General features: G+C 43.2%; 1 protein-coding gene across 2 annotated transcripts in view; it reads right to left on the reverse strand.

Annotated features, from left to right (window-relative positions):
• Positions 1-19,700, reverse strand: part of ADAMTS18 (ADAM metallopeptidase with thrombospondin type 1 motif 18) — a 152,355-nt gene extending 132,655 nt beyond the window's left edge. For both annotated transcript variants that reach the window (XM_005592600.4, XM_005592601.4), the window contains exons 1-3: positions 19,278-19,700; positions 19,090-19,177; positions 15,966-16,282 (exon numbers count right to left, since the gene is read on the reverse strand). In XM_005592600.4, coding sequence (XP_005592657.3) covers positions 15,966-16,282; positions 19,090-19,177; positions 19,278-19,367 — 495 coding nt within the window. In that variant the 5' untranslated portion in view covers positions 19,368-19,700. The remainder of the gene's footprint in view (positions 1-15,965; positions 16,283-19,089; positions 19,178-19,277) is intronic.
• Positions 19,701-21,916: the final 2,216 nt, after the last annotated feature.

A 21,916-nucleotide genomic window follows, 5' to 3' on the forward strand; every position in this document is an offset into this window, starting at 1 on the left:
GGTGTCCCAGATTTTGATTTTCACTTTCACTGATCTTGTTGCATGTTTATTTCTGAACCAACTAGTGTGGATCAAGGATATCTGATGTTCTGACCAGTCAGTATGTAAAACATGTCACCTCCCCACAGTCTGCATGGACTTGAGGAAGAGGTGGGGAGGGTAGATCCTAAAGGAAAGCTTCAATGTTATCAGATGACTCGAGTAATGAATGCTGGGCAGGCGAAAAAAAAAATCATAGGCGGCCACTGTCGTTTTTGAGTCCCCACATAAGATACAACATTGATGTATTTCCCAATGGATAAAAAAAATGACAAATATCCAATGTATGATGCATTTCAAACACAGAAATAATTTATCTATTTGTAAATTGCCTGGATAATTATATACATTCATGTAACAAATGTTTATTTTGAGTGCCTATTATTTGCTAAGGATGATTCCAGCCACTGGAAATACAGCAGTGAACAGCAGAGATAAAGCCTCAGCCCTCATGGAGCTGATATTCAAGTGGGCAGGCAGAATATGCCAGGCAATAAACAAGTCAGTCGAGCACTGGGCAATTAATAATACAAAGAAAATTATAGCAGAGAAGGGAGGTGGGGAGTGATGGGAGTGTCAGGGAAGATCATTCTGGAATGACAGTATTTGCATAGAGAACTGAGGCAAGAAAGAATCAGATGGATATTTGGGGGAAGAGCATTCCAAGTGCAGTCACTGAGGCAGGACATCTGGGGATGTTGAAAGGCAGTGGAGCCCAGCGGAAGAGCTCAGTGGCATGCACAATAATGGAAGAGATAGGAAGTTAGGTCCAAGGGGCTTTGTAGGCCATGATAAGAAATCTGGATTATATGCTGATATGGTTGGGCTGTGTCCCCACCCAAATGTCACCCTGAATTGTAATAATCCTCACATGTCAAGGGCAGGGCCAGTTGGAGATAACTGAATCATGGGGGTGGTTTTCCCCATACTGTTCTCATGGTAGTAAGACTCAGGAGATCTGATGGTTTTACAAATGGGAGTTCCCCTGCACAAGCTGTCTTGCTTGCCACCATGTAAGATGTGCCTTTGCTTCTTCTTTGCCTTCAGCCATGATTGTGAGAACTCCCCAGGCATGTGGAACTGTGAGTCCAATAAACCTCTTTCCTTTATAAATTACCCAGTCTCAGGTATGTCTTTTAACAGCATGAGAACAGGCTGATACATATACTATGCTCAATGTAAAGCCATTTCCTGGTGGAGAACAGGAAAATGAAGTCATCTCACCACTATGAGAAGAATAAAGAGACAGAAGAGATGAAAGAGTCATTAGAGAAGAAGCTGCTATAGGAATCCAGGTGAGACATGAGAATGATTTAGAACAGTGAGGGTAGCAGTGGTAAGAAGAGGTCAGAATTGGGCACGTTTTTAGCTGATCCGTGAGCAATGAAGTTTACATGGCCTTGAGCATAAGATCACCTGGTATTTATATATTATGAAGGGAAGATTCAGTTGCTTACACAGTTTGCCCTTTACAAATTAGTCTCATCACTTATTTGTGTTCCCATGGTCCTTTACACATACCTTAACTAAAAATATTAATTTTGTTGCAGCATCCTTATGACACCATTATTCCTCACCCTCACATTGAAATGTCCAATAATTTAGGAATCAAACTATCATTTTGGTATTCTTATAGTCTGTCATAATGTGAAGACATATACTAGGCTGAGGAAAATGTTTTAGAAGTGTGAATGGGAGGATAGGTGGGTGGGTGGGTAGGTGAGTGGGTGTGTGGATGTATGGATGGAAGAATGGAGGAAGGCATAGAGGAAAAAAGAAGAAATGTCAAGTTGTTAGTTACCGGCAGCTAGAAACACAAGCCCAAAGTGACTTAGACTTTGCTTACCTTATATTTTATAAAGATATTGAGAAATTTAGAACATGCTGCTAATTATATAAATGCCAATGTACTACTCACTGTCACCTGCCAGGTCTATTCAACAAAGGGATGGCAGAGAGGTTAAATGATTAGGTCAGCTGGTGAGTCTATGCAGATGGGAGAATTAGGTTCCATGTCTTACAATCCAATTACAAAAGAGCTCTTTGCTTCTTCAAGTATGGCGACTATTTTTAAAAGAACTAAAGTGTAAGTGGCCCAACTACATACAATAGAGAGAAAAACCTAATAAACCTTTCCAACGTTCTCAGGCAAGGGCACACATTCACAAAACACAGGAAACATCCCTTATTTCATTTTCAGAACAGCTCATCGCTCCTGTTCTTACAGGTCAAGAGAATATAGAGGACATTTAACTTTGGTCTTAGGTCAACTGCAAAAGCCCAGAAACAGAATCCACATTTCAAATCTACATGCATGTGGTTAGGCCCCCTTCCTCATAAGAATGCAAGGGTGAATTTTATTATAAATATATCTCTGTTTCTTCAGAGATTCAGTCATTTTCAGGAGTCTGGGTTGTCATGCTGTGAAATTCAAAAGCAAATACACATCTTTTAAAACACTCCCAGATGGGTATTCTGCTGCCATCCAATCGACTCCCAGCCCCCACACACCATTCATACGTATTCTCAGCAGCTAAGTTCCTCAAACATAGATTACCTGAAATCATTATTCATAATGACAATGAAATAAACAACAGGTTACTCTGAAAAACAATAAACTCATATAAATGCACTACGGTAAAGAATACAGTTTGTGATTGTGCCCTATGAATAGTTCTCAGCTGGGGACAACTGTGCCCCCAGGAAAGATACTAGGCTATGTCTGGAGACATTTTTAGCTGACATAACTGGGGGTTGCTACTGGAATCTAAAGGGTAGAGAAGCCTGGAATGCTGCTAAACCTCCTACAATGCACAGACATGCCCTGCATAAGAAAGAATTATCCATCCTAACAAACCAGTATGTCTCCAGACAGCTTCCCCCAAGAAAGAATTATCCATCCGAACACATCACGAATGCCCTATTGACAAACCCTGTGCTAAACATAACAATTTCCTAAGCAATTTTAAATAGTGAATATCTAAGAAATCTTGCTTCCTCTCCTTGGGCTTACTGTCTTACAAATCATTGAAAAGATAATTTAAGATGGCCATGAATCTGAAAAGGGAAGGGACTATTTGGTGAACACCTGCTAAAGAGTGGGCACTATAGATATTTTCTGTATTTGTTTTCTATCGCTGCTTAACAAATCACCACAAATTCAGCAGCTTAAAAACACCCAATTATTGGCTGAGTGTGGCAGCTCACGCCTGTAATCCCAGCACTTTGGGAGGTCCAGGCAGGTGGATCACGAGGTCAGGAGTTCGAGACCAGCCTGGCCAACAGGGTGAAACCCCGTCTCTACTGAAAATACAAAAATTAGCTGGGTGCGCGGTGGCAGAAGCCTGTAATCACAGCTACTCAGGAGGCTGAGACAGGAGAATTGCTTGAATCCAGGAGGCAGAGATTGCAGTGAGCCAAGATCGTGCCACTGCACTCCAGACTGGTTGACAGGGCAAGACTCCATCTCAGGGGGGAAAAAAAAAGTTATTAATTCACAGTTGTACAAGTCTGAAGAGTGGGTACAGTGTGACTGTATTCTCTGCTTAGGGTCTTCAGGATATCACCCAGGCTGCATTCTTTTTTGGAGGCTCCAAGAAAGAATCCACTGCTAAGCTCACTCAGGCCATTGGCAGAATTCACTTCCCTCTGGCTGTAGGACTGAAGCCCCCTTTCCCTGCTGTCAGCTAGACATCACTCAGCTCTGACACCCCCTTCTCACCCCTAGAGCCCCATGTTCCTTGTGACATGGCCTCTTCCATCTCCAAAGTCCACAATGGAGAATTTCTCATATGCTAAACCCCTCCAGCTATGAACCTCTCTGACTTCTTCTTCTCTCTTTGACCTCTAGACCCAATCAAATTTAAAGGCATCATGTAATTAGATCAGACCTACCTGGAAAATCTTCCTATCTTAAAGTTTACTGATTTGCAGTCATGGTAACATCTGTGAAAACTCCTTCCCAGAAATTGACTAAATACTAGGAGAAAGTGTTGGTGCACTGGGAGCCAGCAATTTTGGGGGCTGTCTTAGAAGTTGACCTCGCCAGGTGCAGTGACTCATGCCTGTAATCCCAGCACTTTGGGAGGCAGATGAATCATGAGGTCAGGAATTCGAGACCAGCCTGGCCAACATGGCGAAACCCTGTCTCTACTAAAAATACAAAAAATTAGCTGGGTATGGCGGCGGCGCCTGTAATCCCAACTACTCGGGAGGCCGAGGCAGAAGAATCGCTTGAACCCAGGAGGCGGAGGTTGCAGTAAGCCAACATCACGCCACTGCACTCCAGCCCGGACAACAGTGCGACACTCTGTCTCAGATTTAAAAAAAAAAAAAAAAAAAGACGTTGACCTCCTACATTTTAGACACATTATCTCAATTCTCACAATACACCCCTTCGGAGCCCTTTTTTTTTTTCATCTCCACTTTACAGACGAGAAAACCAGATTCTCAGACAATTTGATAATTTCCCAAAGGTGGGTGAAGGGTACGTGGGAACTCTCTGTATACACGCAGCAACTAGTAAGTCTAATTATTTCAAAATAATACGTCCTCAAAAAGTCATTTCTCCAAGATCACATAACTAGCATTTGAACATACCATCCTGCCATGTTAAACTATGACACCACCATGTCTAAGATGATTGCATCTCCAAAGCCCACAACATTTACCTAGCCCGGGGTTTCTCAAACTTAACTGTGCTTTAGGACTACCCTGGGGAGTCTTTAAAATAACACAGACGTTTGGGCCCCGTCCTCAGACATTCTGCTCTAATTGTTCTGGGGTGAGACCTGAGCATAAGCATCTGTGTTTTTTAAAGCTCCGTGCACTAAGAATCACTGTTCTAGACTTATGTGCTAGTCATACACACCAAGGTTAAACATGTAATATTAAACAGACATTAGTAGTTGTTTCACACACAAAAGAAACTTTTTACAAGAATAGAATTCATCCTACTCCAATGCATGTTACTGGAAAACAATGACAAAAGCAAAACCCTGTGACAAGATGTAGAGATATTCATTAGCATATTTAAAGAGTGAAAGTGCATTATGGTAATTTTTTTTTTCCATTATGTCTCTTCACTGCATAAAACAGACTTAGACTCAATAACTAAGGCAGGAGGGAAAAAAGACTGCATGAAGTATTTACCCACAGAAAATTAATTTTGAGTAACACTTCATTTACCTCCTAGAAGACGCAAAGTTAAATAGAAAAAGGAGATGAGGAATTGCAAAATCACAGGGTGAACCCATAGACACTAAAAAGTACTCTGTTGTAGGAGAACTCGGTAAATCAGCAGAAAGATAATCTCCTTTTACCAGCTTATCTCAATCCCTTTCAAGTGCCGTCTCTCAAATAAGGGTGTGCACATAGCTGACTTGTAGTAAATTAGAGATGTGCACTATATAATTTATATTAGAAAGCATGCCCCCTTGACTTGTAGTGGTAATAAGGGCAGATAAAGTATTCCCAAGCTCAGCAGCATGAATAAGCAATCAAAGGAATTCAGCTGAAAACGAAATCCTTAGATACATCAAAAGCATCCCTTCAGGAGAGGTGAGCTTGCTGTCCAGACAGAACACTCTCACCAGACTTGTATTATGGTATTTGAGTGTATTTTGCCCTGTAATTGGATAGAAACCCGTGGGAACAGGCTTTCATGGGAAAAACTTGATGTGACTGAAGAGGAGGAACTCCTGGGTTTGTTCACAGAGATGTGTACAAAGTCCAAGCAAATGTTTTTGGTCACGAAAGCCTTAGTGCTATCATTAGACCTGTTTATATTTAGACTTCAGATATTTATCAGTACCACTTTCTCTTAAACTGTTTATTGCTGATGGTGGGAAACCATGCAATTTCACCAACATATAGGGTCTGCTGGAGAGAACTATTCTAAACCACTGCCCTAGGCTCATGGAAAACAAGGATGAAATGAGTTCTCAGTAGCTTTGCATGTTACACAAGCAAGGTATTAATGATGGTGATACTGGGTGACTAACGTCAATATTGGCAAGCCATATCTGGCTATAGCTAATGTCCCATATGTATTTGACATGTCAGCTTTTCACAAAGTAGGTCTCTCTCTCCCTACCCTCCTCATAAAACATACAATTGCATGCAACTAAGAAGGGTCATATATCTCCATGTTATTTTCAGCAGCATCACCAACAAAATCCTGGAAATAAACATTAATCAGAAGAAAATAAATATGCAGCAATTAAAAGAATAAGATAGATCTATGGGTAGTAATAAAAAAAACTCCAAAATATACATTGTTTTTAAGTAATCCCTCTTCCCCCACCAAAAAAGATGTTTGGCTAATGCAATTTATGTATGTTTTAACCACACACACAACTTCCAGAAATAATAAGCTCTGATTTCATGAAGAGTGTCCAGCTGAAAACTGTGCAGCCCTCAGTTTGCTATGCATCATTCCAGACCTGCTTCTGTGCATTAATTCACAGATCAATCCATAAATAAAAATATGGTTTAGTCTTGTTGGGATACAGAGACAAATTTCGTGTGATCCTCTGAGGCTTGCAGATAAGTGAGAGACCATATAAAGCTCTCAGCCCCACACACTTCTTCTCAGGTATTATATAGGGTCCAGCTGCGGAGTTATTGCTGAATAAGTCACAGGAAATGCCAGGTACCCAAGGAAGTGATGAAATCCTCATCTAAGGTGGCCGCACATGCAGAAGGAAGCCAGGCAGAAGCAAGAAGAGCCGAGAGAAAGAAAACAGTGGAGACATCATTGGATAGCTTGGATCTAGCCTTGCTGAAAGCTAGCCAATCCTAGTACAAGGGAGGAAGGAAGAGATGCAGGGAGATGGGGAGGGAGGGAAAAAGAGAGAAGGGTGAAAGAAAAAGAGGAAGGAAGGGAGGGACAAAGAAAGGAGGGAGGTGGGGAGATAGGAAAAGAAGAAAGGAGAGAAAAAAGGAGAAGGGAAGAAAGGAAAGAAGAAAGAAAAGAGGGAGGGATAGAGGAAGGAAAGGATGAATTAGGAAGATTATTCCAGAGCCAAAAAGAATGCATATTTTGTATGTTTAACATAGCCTGAGATGGAGTTTTCTACTTACAACTGAAAGTCTTATAATATATACACAAGAACCATCTCTACATTTTGATTCACACTAGCCACCCCAATTCCCTCCTTAGGATACCCACCAGATCATGCTAGTCTCTGCATTGACAGTCTCACTTACATGGTGTGATGCTTTCCACAAAGCAAAAACAACTCTCCCAGAGAGGTTCAGCCAGTCCCTTTTCCACTGAAGGTCCTGTTCAGACACCTTGAGGACAATGACTCTGAGTCCCCCATATGTGAAGCTTATCTTTCCTTTATTAAACTTGAATCCCTACGCTCCACCCAGGACCTACTGAATGTTCAGAGGTGGAACCTATACATATATATATTTTTCAAGTGCTCAGCTCCTCTTAAAGTGCCTTACTAAAAAGATTGCTACACCTCAGACGTTAACTACTTATAATGCCAGCTCATAGTTAAATAGTCTAAAGACCTCCCTCTGTGTTTTAGCTGAATCTCTTCTCAATGGCTCCAGTGTTCATAGCCAGAGTGCTTAATAAATATTAACTGTTGTGTTTTTATCTAGGCTGAGACTCTTTTCTGCCTGTGGGTTATAAGAACTGTCAGTAGTCAATTCTGAAAAGTCCTTTGCAGAGGAAGGTGTGCAATAATGATATTTAGTACTATATCATTATCACAACTGATATTATTACTATGTGCCAGGTTGTGGTAATGATATTGGTTGTGGTAATGATATAGTAATAATATCATTGTAACTATGCACATAGAATATTTTTCTTTCAATTAAGCATCCATAGCCCTCATGGGAGAAGTACTATCATTATCCCCAGCTTATCACTGAAGAAATAAAGCATAGTCAGGGTGAAGAGTTTTCCCTGTGTTGTGTAGCTATAGCAAAGACAAGAGATGGAACTTCAGAGTCTCAGCCCAAAGACATTACACTATTCTGCTTCGTCATACACGCATTGATGCAAATCATTATCTATTTGTTGATACTCCTCTTTGATTCTTTTTCTCTCATTTTATGTCTTCAGTTTATAAAGTAGCGGTTACTTTCCCCTCCCACAAGATCTCCAAACATTCCCGCAAGGAGAATTGCCAGTATCAAAGGGTTCATTTCCTGTTCTGACAGGGCTGAACTTTAAAAGGCCTTAAGGCTAGACAGGGGTGGTAGCTGGTAAAGAGAGAGAGAGGGGTTGGGCGCGGTGGCTCACACCTGTAATACCAGCACTTTGGGAGGCCGAGATGGGCGGATCACGAGGTCAGGAGATCGAGACCATCTTGGCTAACACGGTGAAACCCCGTCTCTACTAAAAATACAAAAAATTAGCCAGGCGTGGTGGCGGGCGCCTGGAGTCCCAGCTACTCGGGAGGCTGAAGCAGGAGAATGGCATGAACCTGGGAGGCAGAGCTTGCAGTGAGCCAAGAACACACCAGTGCACTCCAGCCTGGGCAACAGAGTAAGACTCCGTCTCAAAAAAAAAAAAAAAGAGAGAGAGAGAGAGAAAGAGAGAATATGTGTGTGTGTTGTGGGTGAGTTCAATGGCCATTTCCTTCCCAGACCTTCTCCTAGTTCAAAGTTAAGACTAATCAAGCACGGAGCTTCCACTGAGTACCAAGCTCAGCACTCATAAATCTTCACAGTCTTATGAGAGAAACAGAGGATTACCATTCCCACTTTACAGATGAGAAAACCAAGGCCCAGAGACACGAAGGAAGCCCAATACTTACAACACAGGACTTGGGGAGCCTGATGTCTTAGTGGCCATATCCAAAAAGGCAGGCAGGCCGGGCGCGGTGGCTCACGCCTGTAATCCCAGCACTTTGGGAGGCCGAGGCGGGCGGATCACCTAAGGTCAGGAGTTCAAGACCAGCCTGGCCAACATGGAGAAACTCCATTTCTACTAAAAATACAAAATTAGCCGGACATGGTGGCGCATGCCTGTAATTCTAGCTACTGGGCAGGCTGAGGCAGGAGAATTGCTTGACTCCGCGAGGCAGAGGTTGCAGTGAGCCGAGATCACGCCATTGCACTCTAGCATGGACAATAAGAACAAAACTTTGTCTCAAAAAAAAAAAAAAAAAAAGGCAGGCAGCATAGGCAGGAAGGATTGGCCTTTCAGCCTCCCATGTGAGGCCCCTCAAACTGGCCTTAGTCACCTTGGGGTCCTGCTCTCTGGCAATAACCTTGGCTATTCTTTTTAAAAAGGAGGCTGATCTGGCATTTTGCTACAAGTTTCTTATGAGCAAATAATTCTCTTTACAAATCATGTCTTAAGGAGAAGCCAAAACAAAACAACAAAAACTTTTTACCCTTTCTTAATGAATTGAGCCTAAGAAAACATCACTGATTTCAGTTAGCCTGTCTCACAAAACACGTAAATACAACCCAGTGTAATCCTTAACTTCACGTGATCCTCTCAAGTGACCGAAAAGCTCCAAGGGGGTATATGTAATTCAACAAACCCCTACTAACTAACAAGGCTCTCCAAAGCCTCCAAAGCAGCCGATCCTAGTTTCTTTCTGCCCGCCATGGACGAAGGTCATTCAACTTCAGCCCTTTTATGAATGGAAATCAGCTTTTGTAAAGACTGTTTGGCAGGCAGTGACCAGCAACAGACAACTCAATGACTGAGCTTTCTGAGTCATAAAATACTTTTGAAAGGGGGAGATCAAAGCGTCCCTACCGCCTATTGAAATCCAATTGCTTCCAAAGTTCTGCAAGAACCCAGGCTCTCTGGAGAATGGGTCACTGCAGTCATAGTCTAAAAAAGGCCACCACTAAAAAAAGATACAATGGGGACATTAGGGCAGCCAGCCATGGGGGAGAAACGCCACTTACGGTTTAATTGTTGGGGACAAAGAAAAGAGAAATAAGGGTAAACCGAGTGACAAAATTGGATGATGCATCAGGAATTGAGGCTGGAGGGGGTTCTCATGGCAGCCTTGATCACGGTACATACTGCACTCAGAGTGGCAGATGCAGTGCTAAGGCTCGATAGTAATCAGACACCAGGCAGAAGATCCAAGAGAAACAGCAAAGCAGTCCACTACTCTTGCCAGCTGGGCCTTCACTGAAGTTATTCATCAATGGTAAACTCACCCATGTATTACAAAGCTGGGCAGAAATGCAATATGAGTGACAGTTTTTGCATGTATTTTCATTCAATCTTCACATGAAGAATGGAGCTTGGTTTAGAATTTCTTAAGCAAGGGGTGCATTTCCCCAACAGGAACACATATCAGGTACAAGTACAAATAATCTCAGATTTAGAAACTGCTGTTTTAGGGTGAACCACAGAACACTGGTACAAGGTGTTAATGGAAGTGTGATTCAAAAAGAGGAGGAGTGGGCTGGGCACAGTGACTCACACCTGCAATTCCAGCACTTTGGGAGGCTGAGGCAGGTGGATCACCTGAGGTCAGGAGTTCAAGATCAGCCTGGCCAACATGCTGAAGCCCCATCTCTACTAAAAATATCAAAAAAATTAGCTGGGCGTGGTGGTGGGCGCCGGTAATCCCAGTTGCTTAGGAGGCTGAGGCAGGAGAATTACTTGAATCCGGGAGACCGAAGTTGCAGTGAGCCAAGATCATGTCACTGTACTCCAGCCTGGGCAAGAGAGTGAGAATCCATCTCAAAAAAAAAAAAAAAGGGGGGGGGGGTTTGGGGAGGAGTGGTCAAACTAGTATGGAAATTCCACCTTTTGGCACTTCACAATGCATATTAGTGTATTAAAACGTATGAAATCTGTTAAAGATGTTTGTTTAGCTTCCTTTAAACCTCTAAATTTTCCGTAACTTGTGTGACCATAAAGCACTTATTCCTGGAGCATCTCTTAACAGATAAAAATTAATACATAATATTATAGTATCTCTTTTGGGAACCATTGTGTTGACGTTTTTCACGTCACCACCAAACTGTGAAGAGATGCTCCTTGGAAAAAAAAAAAAATCATTGACCAAAGAAGTTAGGGAAACTCTAGGTATGAACAGAGTTAAACAGGTGTCTTTAATATAAGACATTTCTGACTTGTCAATATGCTAATATGCATTGTACAGCTCAGAGAGGTGGCATTTTGGCAATAACTTGACCAGCTCCCCACTTTTCTAAAACCACACTCTGTAAACTCCTCGTTCCAGTGTTGAGTCACAGCTTGGTTCACAATAAAAATCGCAATTTCCAGGTCTAAAAGTATTGCTCCATCCTCTCCCCTAGATTGTAACCTCTACAACCTGGATCTAACATCCATCTTGTTGGTAAGCTTCATCCACCATGCTCTCAACAGTGCCTGACACACTAGAGGCTAACAGTTGTCGAATGAAAAAAGGATGGGGTGGGGTGTGGTGGCTCAAGCCTGGTAATCCCAGCACTTTGGGAGGCTGAGGCAGGAAGATTGCCTGAGCCCAAAAGTTCGAGGCCAGCCTGGGCAACATGGAAAACCTCACCTCTACAAAAATTGGCTGGGTGTGGTAGTACGTGCCTGTAGTCTCAGCTACTTGGGGGGCTGAGTTGGGAGGAATGCTTAAGCCTGGGAAGTTGAGGCTCCAGTGAGCCATGATTATACCACTGTACTCAAGCCCAGATGACAGAGTAGGACCCTGTCTCTAAAAAATAACAACAATAAAAACTGATGAGTCAATGTGTCTTTCTAACAAGTTCCAAAAATACAAGCATTTTCACTAAGTGGTTCTCAGATGTTTGTATGCATCAGAATCATTTGCAGAATTAAAAATACGCTTTCCTGTGCCCAGCCTCCCCGAGTTTCTGTTGTGGACAAAGAAATGCACATTTCCAGCCCTTCAGGTGAAGCTATCATAGTTGATCACACTCTGATAATCACTGTCCTGACAAAAAGGATCACTAAGACTATTTTTGAGCAGCAAAATTTCTTAGATCTCTTAGCACATAGGAAGAAAGACGCAAGTTTGTTCTGTTGGAAGACAAAATTTAAAAATATAGGTAAAAATTGTAAGACTGTGGTTGAACAGCAAGATGAAGAGTCTTCAACAAGGTCATGACTTGCTGGATGTAATGACTTTCTCATCCCTGTGCTAGTCAGAGGGAGGCTGGATACAGCAGAAAGGACAGACATGGCAGATCACGATGAGATTAGGTTAATCTGTACCTCTGAGGTTCTGGGACAAAGGCTGCAAATCCCAGTACCTTCACAGATTATAAGGCCACCTGGTATAGAAGACAGGGGTGACCTTTTCTAGGTTGCATGTATAAAAGCATTCAAAAATTTTAAAATAATCATCTCTAAACATAACAGTAGGCAGTATTTACTCCGGGAAGTGTGCAATCCTGTTTCATGAATTATTCCAAGTAAGTAACAACCACCTCAACTCTGGAATAAAGTGAGACCTGTGAGTTGGCAGGGGAGGTGGGTGCATTTTAAGAAATTATTACAAATATTTTAAACAGGTTAATTCTGAATTATTAAGACAAATTCTCTGCTAGGAAAATTTTAGCTGGAGTATGTATGCATGCATGTCTACTTATATGTATGTGTGTACATATGTATTCACTATTATAACCATTCTACCATTTTTCACTTTCTTTGTGGACTTCTCTAGCAGTCAAGATAATGGTAGATTCCTATTAGTACTTTGTCAAATCATTTAAAGGTGACATTGCTTTCCTAATATACACTGCATGCACACGAGAAAATTGCTACCACATCCAAAAGGATCCTAAGGCCAGTGGTCTGGCCCCACTCAGAGAAACACTGATATATAAACTTCAGGTGAAAATGTTTCATCTCCCAGTCTCATTCATCTTTTCTCAGTCTCTGTATTAACAGAAGAAGAGTGGCTGTCTCTCCCGGCATGTTAACTCGATGAGTCTCTCCAACAAGCTTGTTAAAGGCTTGTTCCTTTTCTGAACTCTTGAATCTACTATTCTGAATCCATTACTATAGTTGCTAATTAACTCTAGAGGAGTTATGAACCCCTGATTAGCCAAAGAAGCTGAGCAATGTCTATAAGAAAATGTAAACAAAAAAAAATGCATTCAATTTCATTAACCATCAGAAAAATGTAAACTACACCCATAATGTGGTACTACTTCACACCTATCAATCAGAACAGCTAAAGTGGAAAAATAGGCAATATCAAGTGTTCAGGAGGATTTGGAGCAACTGGAACTCTCATACACTGGTGATGTGAGTTTAAATTAGCACAACCACTTTGAAAAGCTGCTTGTCAGTGCTCATTAAAGCTGAACATACACAGGTTGAGCACCTCAACCCAAAAATTTGAAATCTGAAATGCTCCAAAATCTGAAACTTTTGAGTACTGATATGACACTCAAAGAAAATGCTTATTGGAGCATTTCAGATTTGTGCATTAGAGATGCTCAACCAGAATATATTCTGCAAATATTCCAAAATCCTCCCCAAATTGAAAATCCACAACACTTCTGGTCCCGAACATTTCAGATATGGAATACTCAATTTATACATACTCTGTGCCTCAACGACTTTATTCTTAGGCATGTGTCCAAAAGAATGTGTCCATAAGTTCATCAAAATGCATATACAGGAATGTTCAGTCATACCAGCCCCAAACTATTGGTACGGGTATAAATTAGTTCAACCATTATGGAAAGCACTATGGCAATTTTTTGAAGAGCTAAAAGCAGAACTACCATTTGACCCAGCAATCCCATTACTAGGTATGGGAGGAACATAAACCATTCTAACATAAAGACACATGCATGTGAATGTTTATTGCTGCACTATTCACAATAGCAAAGACATGGAATCAACCTAAATGCCCATCAGTGACGGATTGGATGAAGAAAATGTGGTACACAGACACCACGGAATACTATGCAGCCATAAAAATAAACGAGATCAGGTCTTTTGCAGGAACACAGATGGAGAGGAAGGCTATTATCATTAGCAAACTAATGCAGGAACAGAAATTCAAATCGCACGTTCTCACTTGTAAGTGGGAGCTAAATGATGAGAAGTCATGGACACAAAGAAGGGAACAACAGACACTGTGGTCTACTTGGGGGTGGAGGGTGGTAGAAGAGAGAGGAACAGAAAGATAACCATTGGGTACTGGGCTTAATATCTGGGTGATGAAATAATCTGTACAACAAACCCCTGTGACATGAGTTCACCTATGTAACAAAACCTTCACTTATACCCCTGAACCTAAAAGTTAAAAAAAAAAAAAGGATAAAAGCATTGTGAAATCCTCATAAAGAAAAATTTGATTCTACCCATGTAAAATTTTGATAATATTAATCTATTACCATGAGATTATTAATATGAGACAATTGATCAGATTTCTCATCACTCACAGAGTGGAGTCCTGAGAGTGTTAAACATGAGGAGGCTAAGTTTTGCTGAAAATAGAACAGCTATAGGGCAATTATTCCTGCCAGGAACTGCTATAGCACTTTCCACATAAGAAATCATTGAATCCCCACTGCCCTGTGATGTAAACTCTTGTTATTCCCATCTTAGAAATAAAGAAACTAAGGCATAGTTAACTCTACTTAACACAGAGTTAAATAATTAGTCCAGGGTCCTATGAGTAAATGCTGGTGTGAGAATTAGAACCTGGGCAGACTGCTTTTAACTACTGGTATGTGGAATGAGATAGTTTAAGCCAGTATGGTGGGTTGTGTAAACTCCTCCTTTAGGATACTGGAAATAGACAGAAGAAAGAGAAATACAGAGGGGATGCTAAATAAAGACCAGGAGATATGCCACAACAAAACAAACAAACAAACAAACAGAAAATCAAGATATAGTCATGTGTGCATACACAGGGGCGCGTAACCATGTAATAATATGTAGGTCATTGGTGAGCCACGTTCATCATTTTAAATAGACCAAAGAAAGAATACCATGATTGTGGTTGTAAAGAGAGGTTTTAGCTAAATTTCAGGCCAAAATAGGGGTAAAAAATTAAAAAAGTAACTGAAAGTTTCAACTAATGAAGAACATGGGGGTCCTCATTCACCCGCACCCAAGCCACATCTTGTTTTGTGCCATGATGTACCATGTACATTACTAACTACATTCTCATCTGGGTTTTCTCACATTTTCCTTCTTCTGGCCATGCCAGAGCATAATTGCCGTGTGTCTCAACACACACCAACTCTTCTGTCAATTCAGGACACTTCTCAATCACAACACAGAATGAAATCAACCCAGAACACCATTTACCACCTCGTATATTTGATTGAATCCTGAGAAGAGTATCATTTACAATGATATTCTTGGCCTGGTGCTCAGCAGATGAGGATTACATAGGCAGGAAATAACGCTTGTCCCAAATGCTTTTAAAAGGTTCTGCTTCCCTGGATGCCACATTGAATCCTGCCAGCCCAGGAACACAGCACACCACATTCTAAAAGGATGTCTTATGTGAGCAGGACACCAGCAACAGATTAGTTCAAAGAAAACAAAGGGCCTCCCTTCAGCAAAGTGAAGGTTGATCTTACCAGGGCTGCTGAATGCAATTTTGCTTTGAAATACAGTTTTCCCATTTCAAAGCCATGTAGACGCATGCAGCTTGTTAGATTTATAGAATGCCTGGTCTCCCAGGACATTACAAAGCGAATGGCATCCATCAAGTTAATTTCCTTGGGGATCATCTCAAACATGGAGAATGAAAAGTCCCAGACCATTAAACATCAAAAGAATGTTCTAAATGGTAATTAAAGTTCTATTATATTTTCTTTTTCTGGGAGCAGATTAGATTAATTCAATTGAGAATATTAGAAGTATCAAGGCTGACAGTGTGAATGTGTGGACTTGGCTCGAAGAGCACTTATATTGCAGACATCTGTTCACTCAAGTTACACAAAACACGAAAGAGGGAGCTCAACTCAGACTGGGGTGAACTTACCAAGCCAGCACACGTAGACACAGCGACAGAGGAGGAGCTGTCATTTCTGATAAATCCCTGATAGAAGCATTGCTGCACCTCGGGTTTCAGAGTCTCTGAAGCACCATCTTTTCCAAGTACCTGGACAATAAAGTGACTGCTCAAAATCGCCGAGGGCTTAAGTTCTAAGTGCAGTTCCTGTCCAAATGCTGAAAATCGGTAGTGCAGGGAGCTTCTGGCATTCTGCGCCGATCGCTTTTTCCTGCCGTTGTGCAAAATGTCGTGTGAAATATATGACCCGGCTGAGTCTACTTCTACTGGCGTGACAAAGACATAATCTGCAATGGGAAAAGTTTAGCTGTCAGCACCCAGAGCCCACAGTTCCAAATGGTCACTTTCCAGCAGGCTGGCAAAGAGCAACACAAAACTCAAAGATATCTTTGTTCCTGTTGCCTTGCACCTAGATCAACTATAATTCAGAGCAGCACAGGAAGCAGAAGATCTGTCTCTACAATTAACTCTGCCACAGTCATTTCTACAGGTGCCCGAAAGCCAATCACGATTTTCATGAATTTCGTGGATGTCCGTGGAAAAATGTAACGCCTCTCGTCTGGAGAGAGATTTAGAATGTTCTTTTGATGTTTAATGGTCTGGATCTTTTAATATATTGGCCACAGAGTCATGTATATAAAATTTAATTTTTTGGAAGATAAAGTTAATGAATATAAAACTACAAAATCAGGAATTTTCTTCAAGGAGGTTAATTTATCTGTGCTTAAACTGAATCGGGAGCATTTTGGCAGAGGCAGAGTTTACACTTCAAGTCCTGACTCACAGTGTGGGGTAGCTTCAGATGATATTTCAGATCATTAACAAGCAAGAGCATTTTCATATTTCCAATATTATTTGTGAAAAGAAAACTCTGGCACTTGTATCACTCTTAGCATTTTTACTGTGAGCTTTCACAGGGATGATCCCATTTAATTGTAAGCATAAAATACAGCACATGCACAAAAATGCCTCAAAATTCTCAGAACCCTCCTATATAGTCTGATGTATAAAATTGCTCAGGCATGTTGGTGGGGGAGTGGCTTATCAGGGGACACCTGGAAAGGCATGTTTAAAAATACATTCACCATTGCTCCCTAGAGCAGCACTCATTGCTAAATGTTCCAAAGAGGAGGAGCTAAAATCCAATTTGCTATTTGAAAAGCAAAGCCAGCACAGTGTTTCCTTTCACCAAACATTGAAGCTGAAAAGCATCATCCCACAAAATGATTTGGAATATGCCCTCTGCACATTAAAAACACTCCACATTTCCACTTCCGAGGCACAGAATGGGAAACTACTTTGGAAAGTGTTTAGAAAGATGTTGAATAACGATGAGGTATGTTTGAGTCACTTGGGTCCCTGGTTACTGGAGGAGGAAAAGGAAGAATTTCCCTTTCCCCTAAACAGTCAACAACTTTTCCCCTCCTCCAAAACAAACAAACAAACAAAGGAAAAGTGGAGCCCTGGTAGCTACCAAGGATCAATGAGTGATGGCCTAATTAGCTTCACATAAAAAAAAAAAAATTCTCCCCAATAGACAATAATTTTCTTCTGTTTATGAACCATCTGTGACTCTTATTCCTTGGGCAGCTTTCATTTTTATATTCTTTATGTCCTCCCACTCCCATTTTTCTTGACTTCGTCCTTTAACTAAAAATGCTATAAAATTGACACACATATTTTAAAATAATGGGGGGGGGGGGAGTTTTTCCCTTCTCTTAACCTTGAAAATCTGAGCCAGACATACAATATTTTTCTTCTCTTAAAAATCTGATATATTGCTTTAAAGGGCTGTGGCTCTTCATTATGTGCAAGTCCTTAGAGAAAGTTTACCTCCTCCTCCTGTCAAACTAAAACTTAACTATGAAAATGCTTCCTGACATATGCAGAAGTTTGTTTCTCACCGTCTTGTCCCAAATTATATGAAACTCTGCCTGCTCTTACTTGGAAGGCTCTGCAGGCACGTTATCCAGCCAGCCTTCTATGGAATCAGCCATCAAGGTCCCTCAGACACCTGCTACCAGCTTGTTTCCAAGGGGAGAATAACAGGCTATTGGTTACATTCAGTCCTTCATAGAAGAAGGGCAGTCAGTGTCCCCTGTAAAGAGTGATCTCTGACTGATCACTTCAGGAGCTGAGTAAGCATAAGGCCTTTACAAAGTGGTGGCTGGGTCGGACATGGCCTCCAGCCATTTGATCCTGATATAAGAATGAGAGGTGGTTTTAGAAACTGCAGCCTCTCTGTGGGACAAAAGGTGAATCCCTTCTGCATGACTCCATCCTGCCCCACTCCCCATCATGACCTCTTTACCCTGACAAGAAAAGGAGATAACCTTGCAAAACTAAAATTTACAGAATTCTAAAGAACCGAGGTTGAACAGTAAGGTTTTCCTAGACGCGTTGCGTCAGGAATCAGCTGTTCTCCTGTAGCTGATGGGAAACAATCAAAACAAGGATTTCCCTCTGCGCGCCACTGGGAAGTTAATAAATGACAGAAGTGAGGGATGTTCTAGGAAGTTTGTGGCTGCGCGACGTCAGAAAAGATAAAGGACTCAGAGACCTCAAGTCACCTGCTTTCCTCTCTCTAAAAGCAGCCTTAGGCATCCGTGAAACAAGGGAAGCAAAAAGGAAAGAAAAAAGAAGAGATAGAAAAGGAACAAAAGTGGAGAGAAAAATAAGGAAAGATGGAGAGAGGAAAGAGGCTCACATTCTTTCATCTCCCACTAAGAATTAGCTTCCCCCACCAAGAGTTAGGAGAGGGAGGAAATAAGTAATTCCTTAGTTAATGTCCACCTCCCTTAGAATTTCTCACTGCAGTTAAGGTTTTTGTTTTTTTGTTTTTTTTTTTTCTTAACAAGCCACCTGTGAAGGAGAGAGAGTATTTTCTTTTATGTGACTTGCAGCTTGGGGCATTGATTCTTTTGATAAGTTCAGTCCTTGCCAACCTTCCCCTCTCTCCAAATAGGAACCAATCCAAGACAGCGTACACCTGCCAGGTTAGGGGGTGCACTTTTCCATCTTTTCTGTTTTGGGGGGAAGGAAGGGACAAAGTGCTGCGAAAGGCCCTTTTTGGGGGTGGGGGGCAAATACGAACCATCATTTAATCCGCTGGCGCCGCTGCTGCTGTCACTGGCTAAGGCCGCGGCGACCGACGCACAGCAGAGGCAGCACAGCTGGAGCGCCTGCAAAAGAAAAGGTGACATCGCGCGTGAGGGGCGCGGTGGGGCTGGCGTCGGGCGCCCTCTGCCACCCGCTCTCGGAGCTCCGCTCGGCGGCACCTGCCTTAGCCACGCGCCCCAGTCCCGCCGGGCCCCTCGGCGGGCCCGAACCCGCGGCCGGGAGGGCGCACGCGAGCAGGAGGGCGCACTCCATGGTCAGGTGCGGGCGCGGCGGCTGCGGGTGGCCAGACGCTGCAGGCGGAGCGCACGGGCGGCGAGCATTCTCTCCGCGGCCCCGGAGCTCGGCGCCCCAGGTGCGGCTCCAGGTGAGAGCCGCCGCCGTTCACATCGCAGCGGAGGCGCGCTGGGACCTCCCCTCCTCCGGCTGCCTGCGCGCCCTCCCTTCTCCCGGCGCGGGCCTGCCGAGCTGCCCTTTGCGGCACCCCAGGGGGTGCAGGGTGCTCCCTGGGCCGGGGCTGGAGCGCAAACGGCTGAAAGACTCTGCCGGTGCCTGCCCGCCCGTCTGTGAGTCTGTCTGTGTCGGTGTGAGCGTCCGAGGCTACGGGGAAAGCAGCGCCAGCTGGCTCCCCCAGCGCGCCGGAGCCGAGCGCCCGCCTCTCCACCGCGCGGTGATTGGCGACCAGCGGCTCCCGGGCTCGTCCGAGCCCCCGGGCTGGTGCAAGGGCGTGGGATTCCCGGCTCCAACTCCGAGGGAGGGGGCGAAGGGGGCGGGGAGGCTGGATGGGAGTGATGGGGAGGGAGGGACCGACAGCCGTGAGAAGGAGGGGAGCGCCCAGGGTCAGGCTTGGAAAACGTAATTTAAGCGCACTGGGGAGATGAGTTCAGAAGAGGAAAGGCTCAGGTGAGTGGCACGACTTCTTCGCTGTCTGTGCAGCCTTCTCATTTTCAACTCTTCTGGCAAAGAGTCAAGATAGCGTCCTCCACACCTCCTAAGTGCTGGGAGCTATCCCCTGCTGTATCGCATTTGCCTCAAGCCCTACCCTTTTCAGGTGGGAATTAGTAATTCCTTGATAAAGATGAGGAAGAAGAGGCTCAGATGCGCACAAGATAACCTAGCTTCCCAGAGTCAGCAAATCTGAGGCAGCCCGGAGGACCAGAACAATGAGCCTGTCACTGTCTACAGCATGTAAAAACTCATGGCACGCGGGGGCCTCCCTCTTCTCCCGGTGACCGTGCTTCCCACTCTTCGAGATTGAATCTTGGCCCCAGATACCCAAACCCACAGAAATCAGTTATAACAAACAGTGCACGCCATCACCAGGAATGTGCATCCAGTTTGCTGTGTGCCTGTTCATTTACTCAAGACATTTATTGGATCCTTTGATCCCTGTTTGCAGAGGTGAACAAAATACATTCTCACGGGCCAGTGGAAACGAATCTGATTGGATAGCTCGACAACAGTAATAGAAGCAAAATGAACACAAATACTAAAAGGAAAAGAATAGTCTCCTAAATTAGATGGCAGCAGAATCTAATTTAGATGTCTACACACACACACACACACACACACACACACACACACACACACACACACACACACACACGTGCAAGGCATCTCTTAGGCGCTGACACTTAAATAAGGCCAGAGAGTGGATCGGTTTTACGAGGGAAGAGGGGAGTAGGATCTTGCATGTTAGGTCAGGGGGCACAGCAGAAATGAAGGTCTCGAGGTAGTTAAGTGATTGCCACGTGAAAACTGTTACAGGCCAGAGGAAGAAGCAAACACAGCAGTTGCTGGGTCAGCTGGACCTTGTAAGCTGGGGCGAAGCACGTTGGAAGTCATTAGATTTAAATGAATGGGGGTTTGTGTATGTGTAGGAGGCAACATCACGTCCAATAAAAAAATAATGCGAATCATTTTTTGAGCAAGGGTAGGGATTGGACGCGCTGAGGCAGGGCCAGAAACAAACTAGGCAACTGTTGCTGGCATGAAGGGGCACAATGACAGTGTCTTGCTGGGACCAGGGTAGTGGCAGTGGAGGTAGATGTGTTACTCTGCTCAGTCCTGTGGGTACTGAAATAGTTAACATGAGGTCCATGTCAAGCCTCGATTAAGTGATAGCTCCATACACATAGTCGGTTTTATTGAACACGACCGGGAAGAGGTAAACCCCGGCTGCAGAGGCAGAGAAGGTGATATGTCTGCCTAAGGAACATGAGGCAAGTCCTCACAGAACATCAGGGCTAAACAAATCACTTGGGTTTCCCTACTTCATCTGTTTAAGCTCTGTGGCCCCTGTTTTATAATCTGTAAAATAGGAATCAGCATGCTACATCAAAAGGATAGCCTAAGGGGTAAGTGAATGTATTTTTCGAAGCACATTATAAGTGGACTTTAAGAAGTGATGATGGTGTATTTCTGTGATTTCATCCATCCTATGTCAAACTTGAATGTATGTCAAAATCACCTGTAATGCTAGCTTAAAAATGCAGATTTCCAGGCCACGAAGCGCTGTGATTCTGACTCCATGGATTTGGTGTACGGCCCAAGCGTGCATTTGCAGTAAGCACTTTTGGGTGATTCAGACACAAGTGACTTAAGTGCTTTATGTGATTCCGTGAAGAACTGGACACCATAGGAAACTGGACGTCGAAGATGTGCAGTAAAACACTGCTGGAGGTCACGTCACCAAACAACAGGCTGAATAAAACAACAGGCTGAATAAAATCCCAGGAGACTGGGATCAACAGCACTGTCAGCAACATCATCAGGTGAATACGGAAGGAAACTGGAGGGTAAAG

The sequence above is a fragment of the Macaca fascicularis genome, chromosome 20, assembly GCF_037993035.2.
Source record: "Macaca fascicularis isolate 582-1 chromosome 20, T2T-MFA8v1.1".
Classification (NCBI taxonomy): Eukaryota; Metazoa; Chordata; class Mammalia; order Primates; family Cercopithecidae; genus Macaca; species Macaca fascicularis.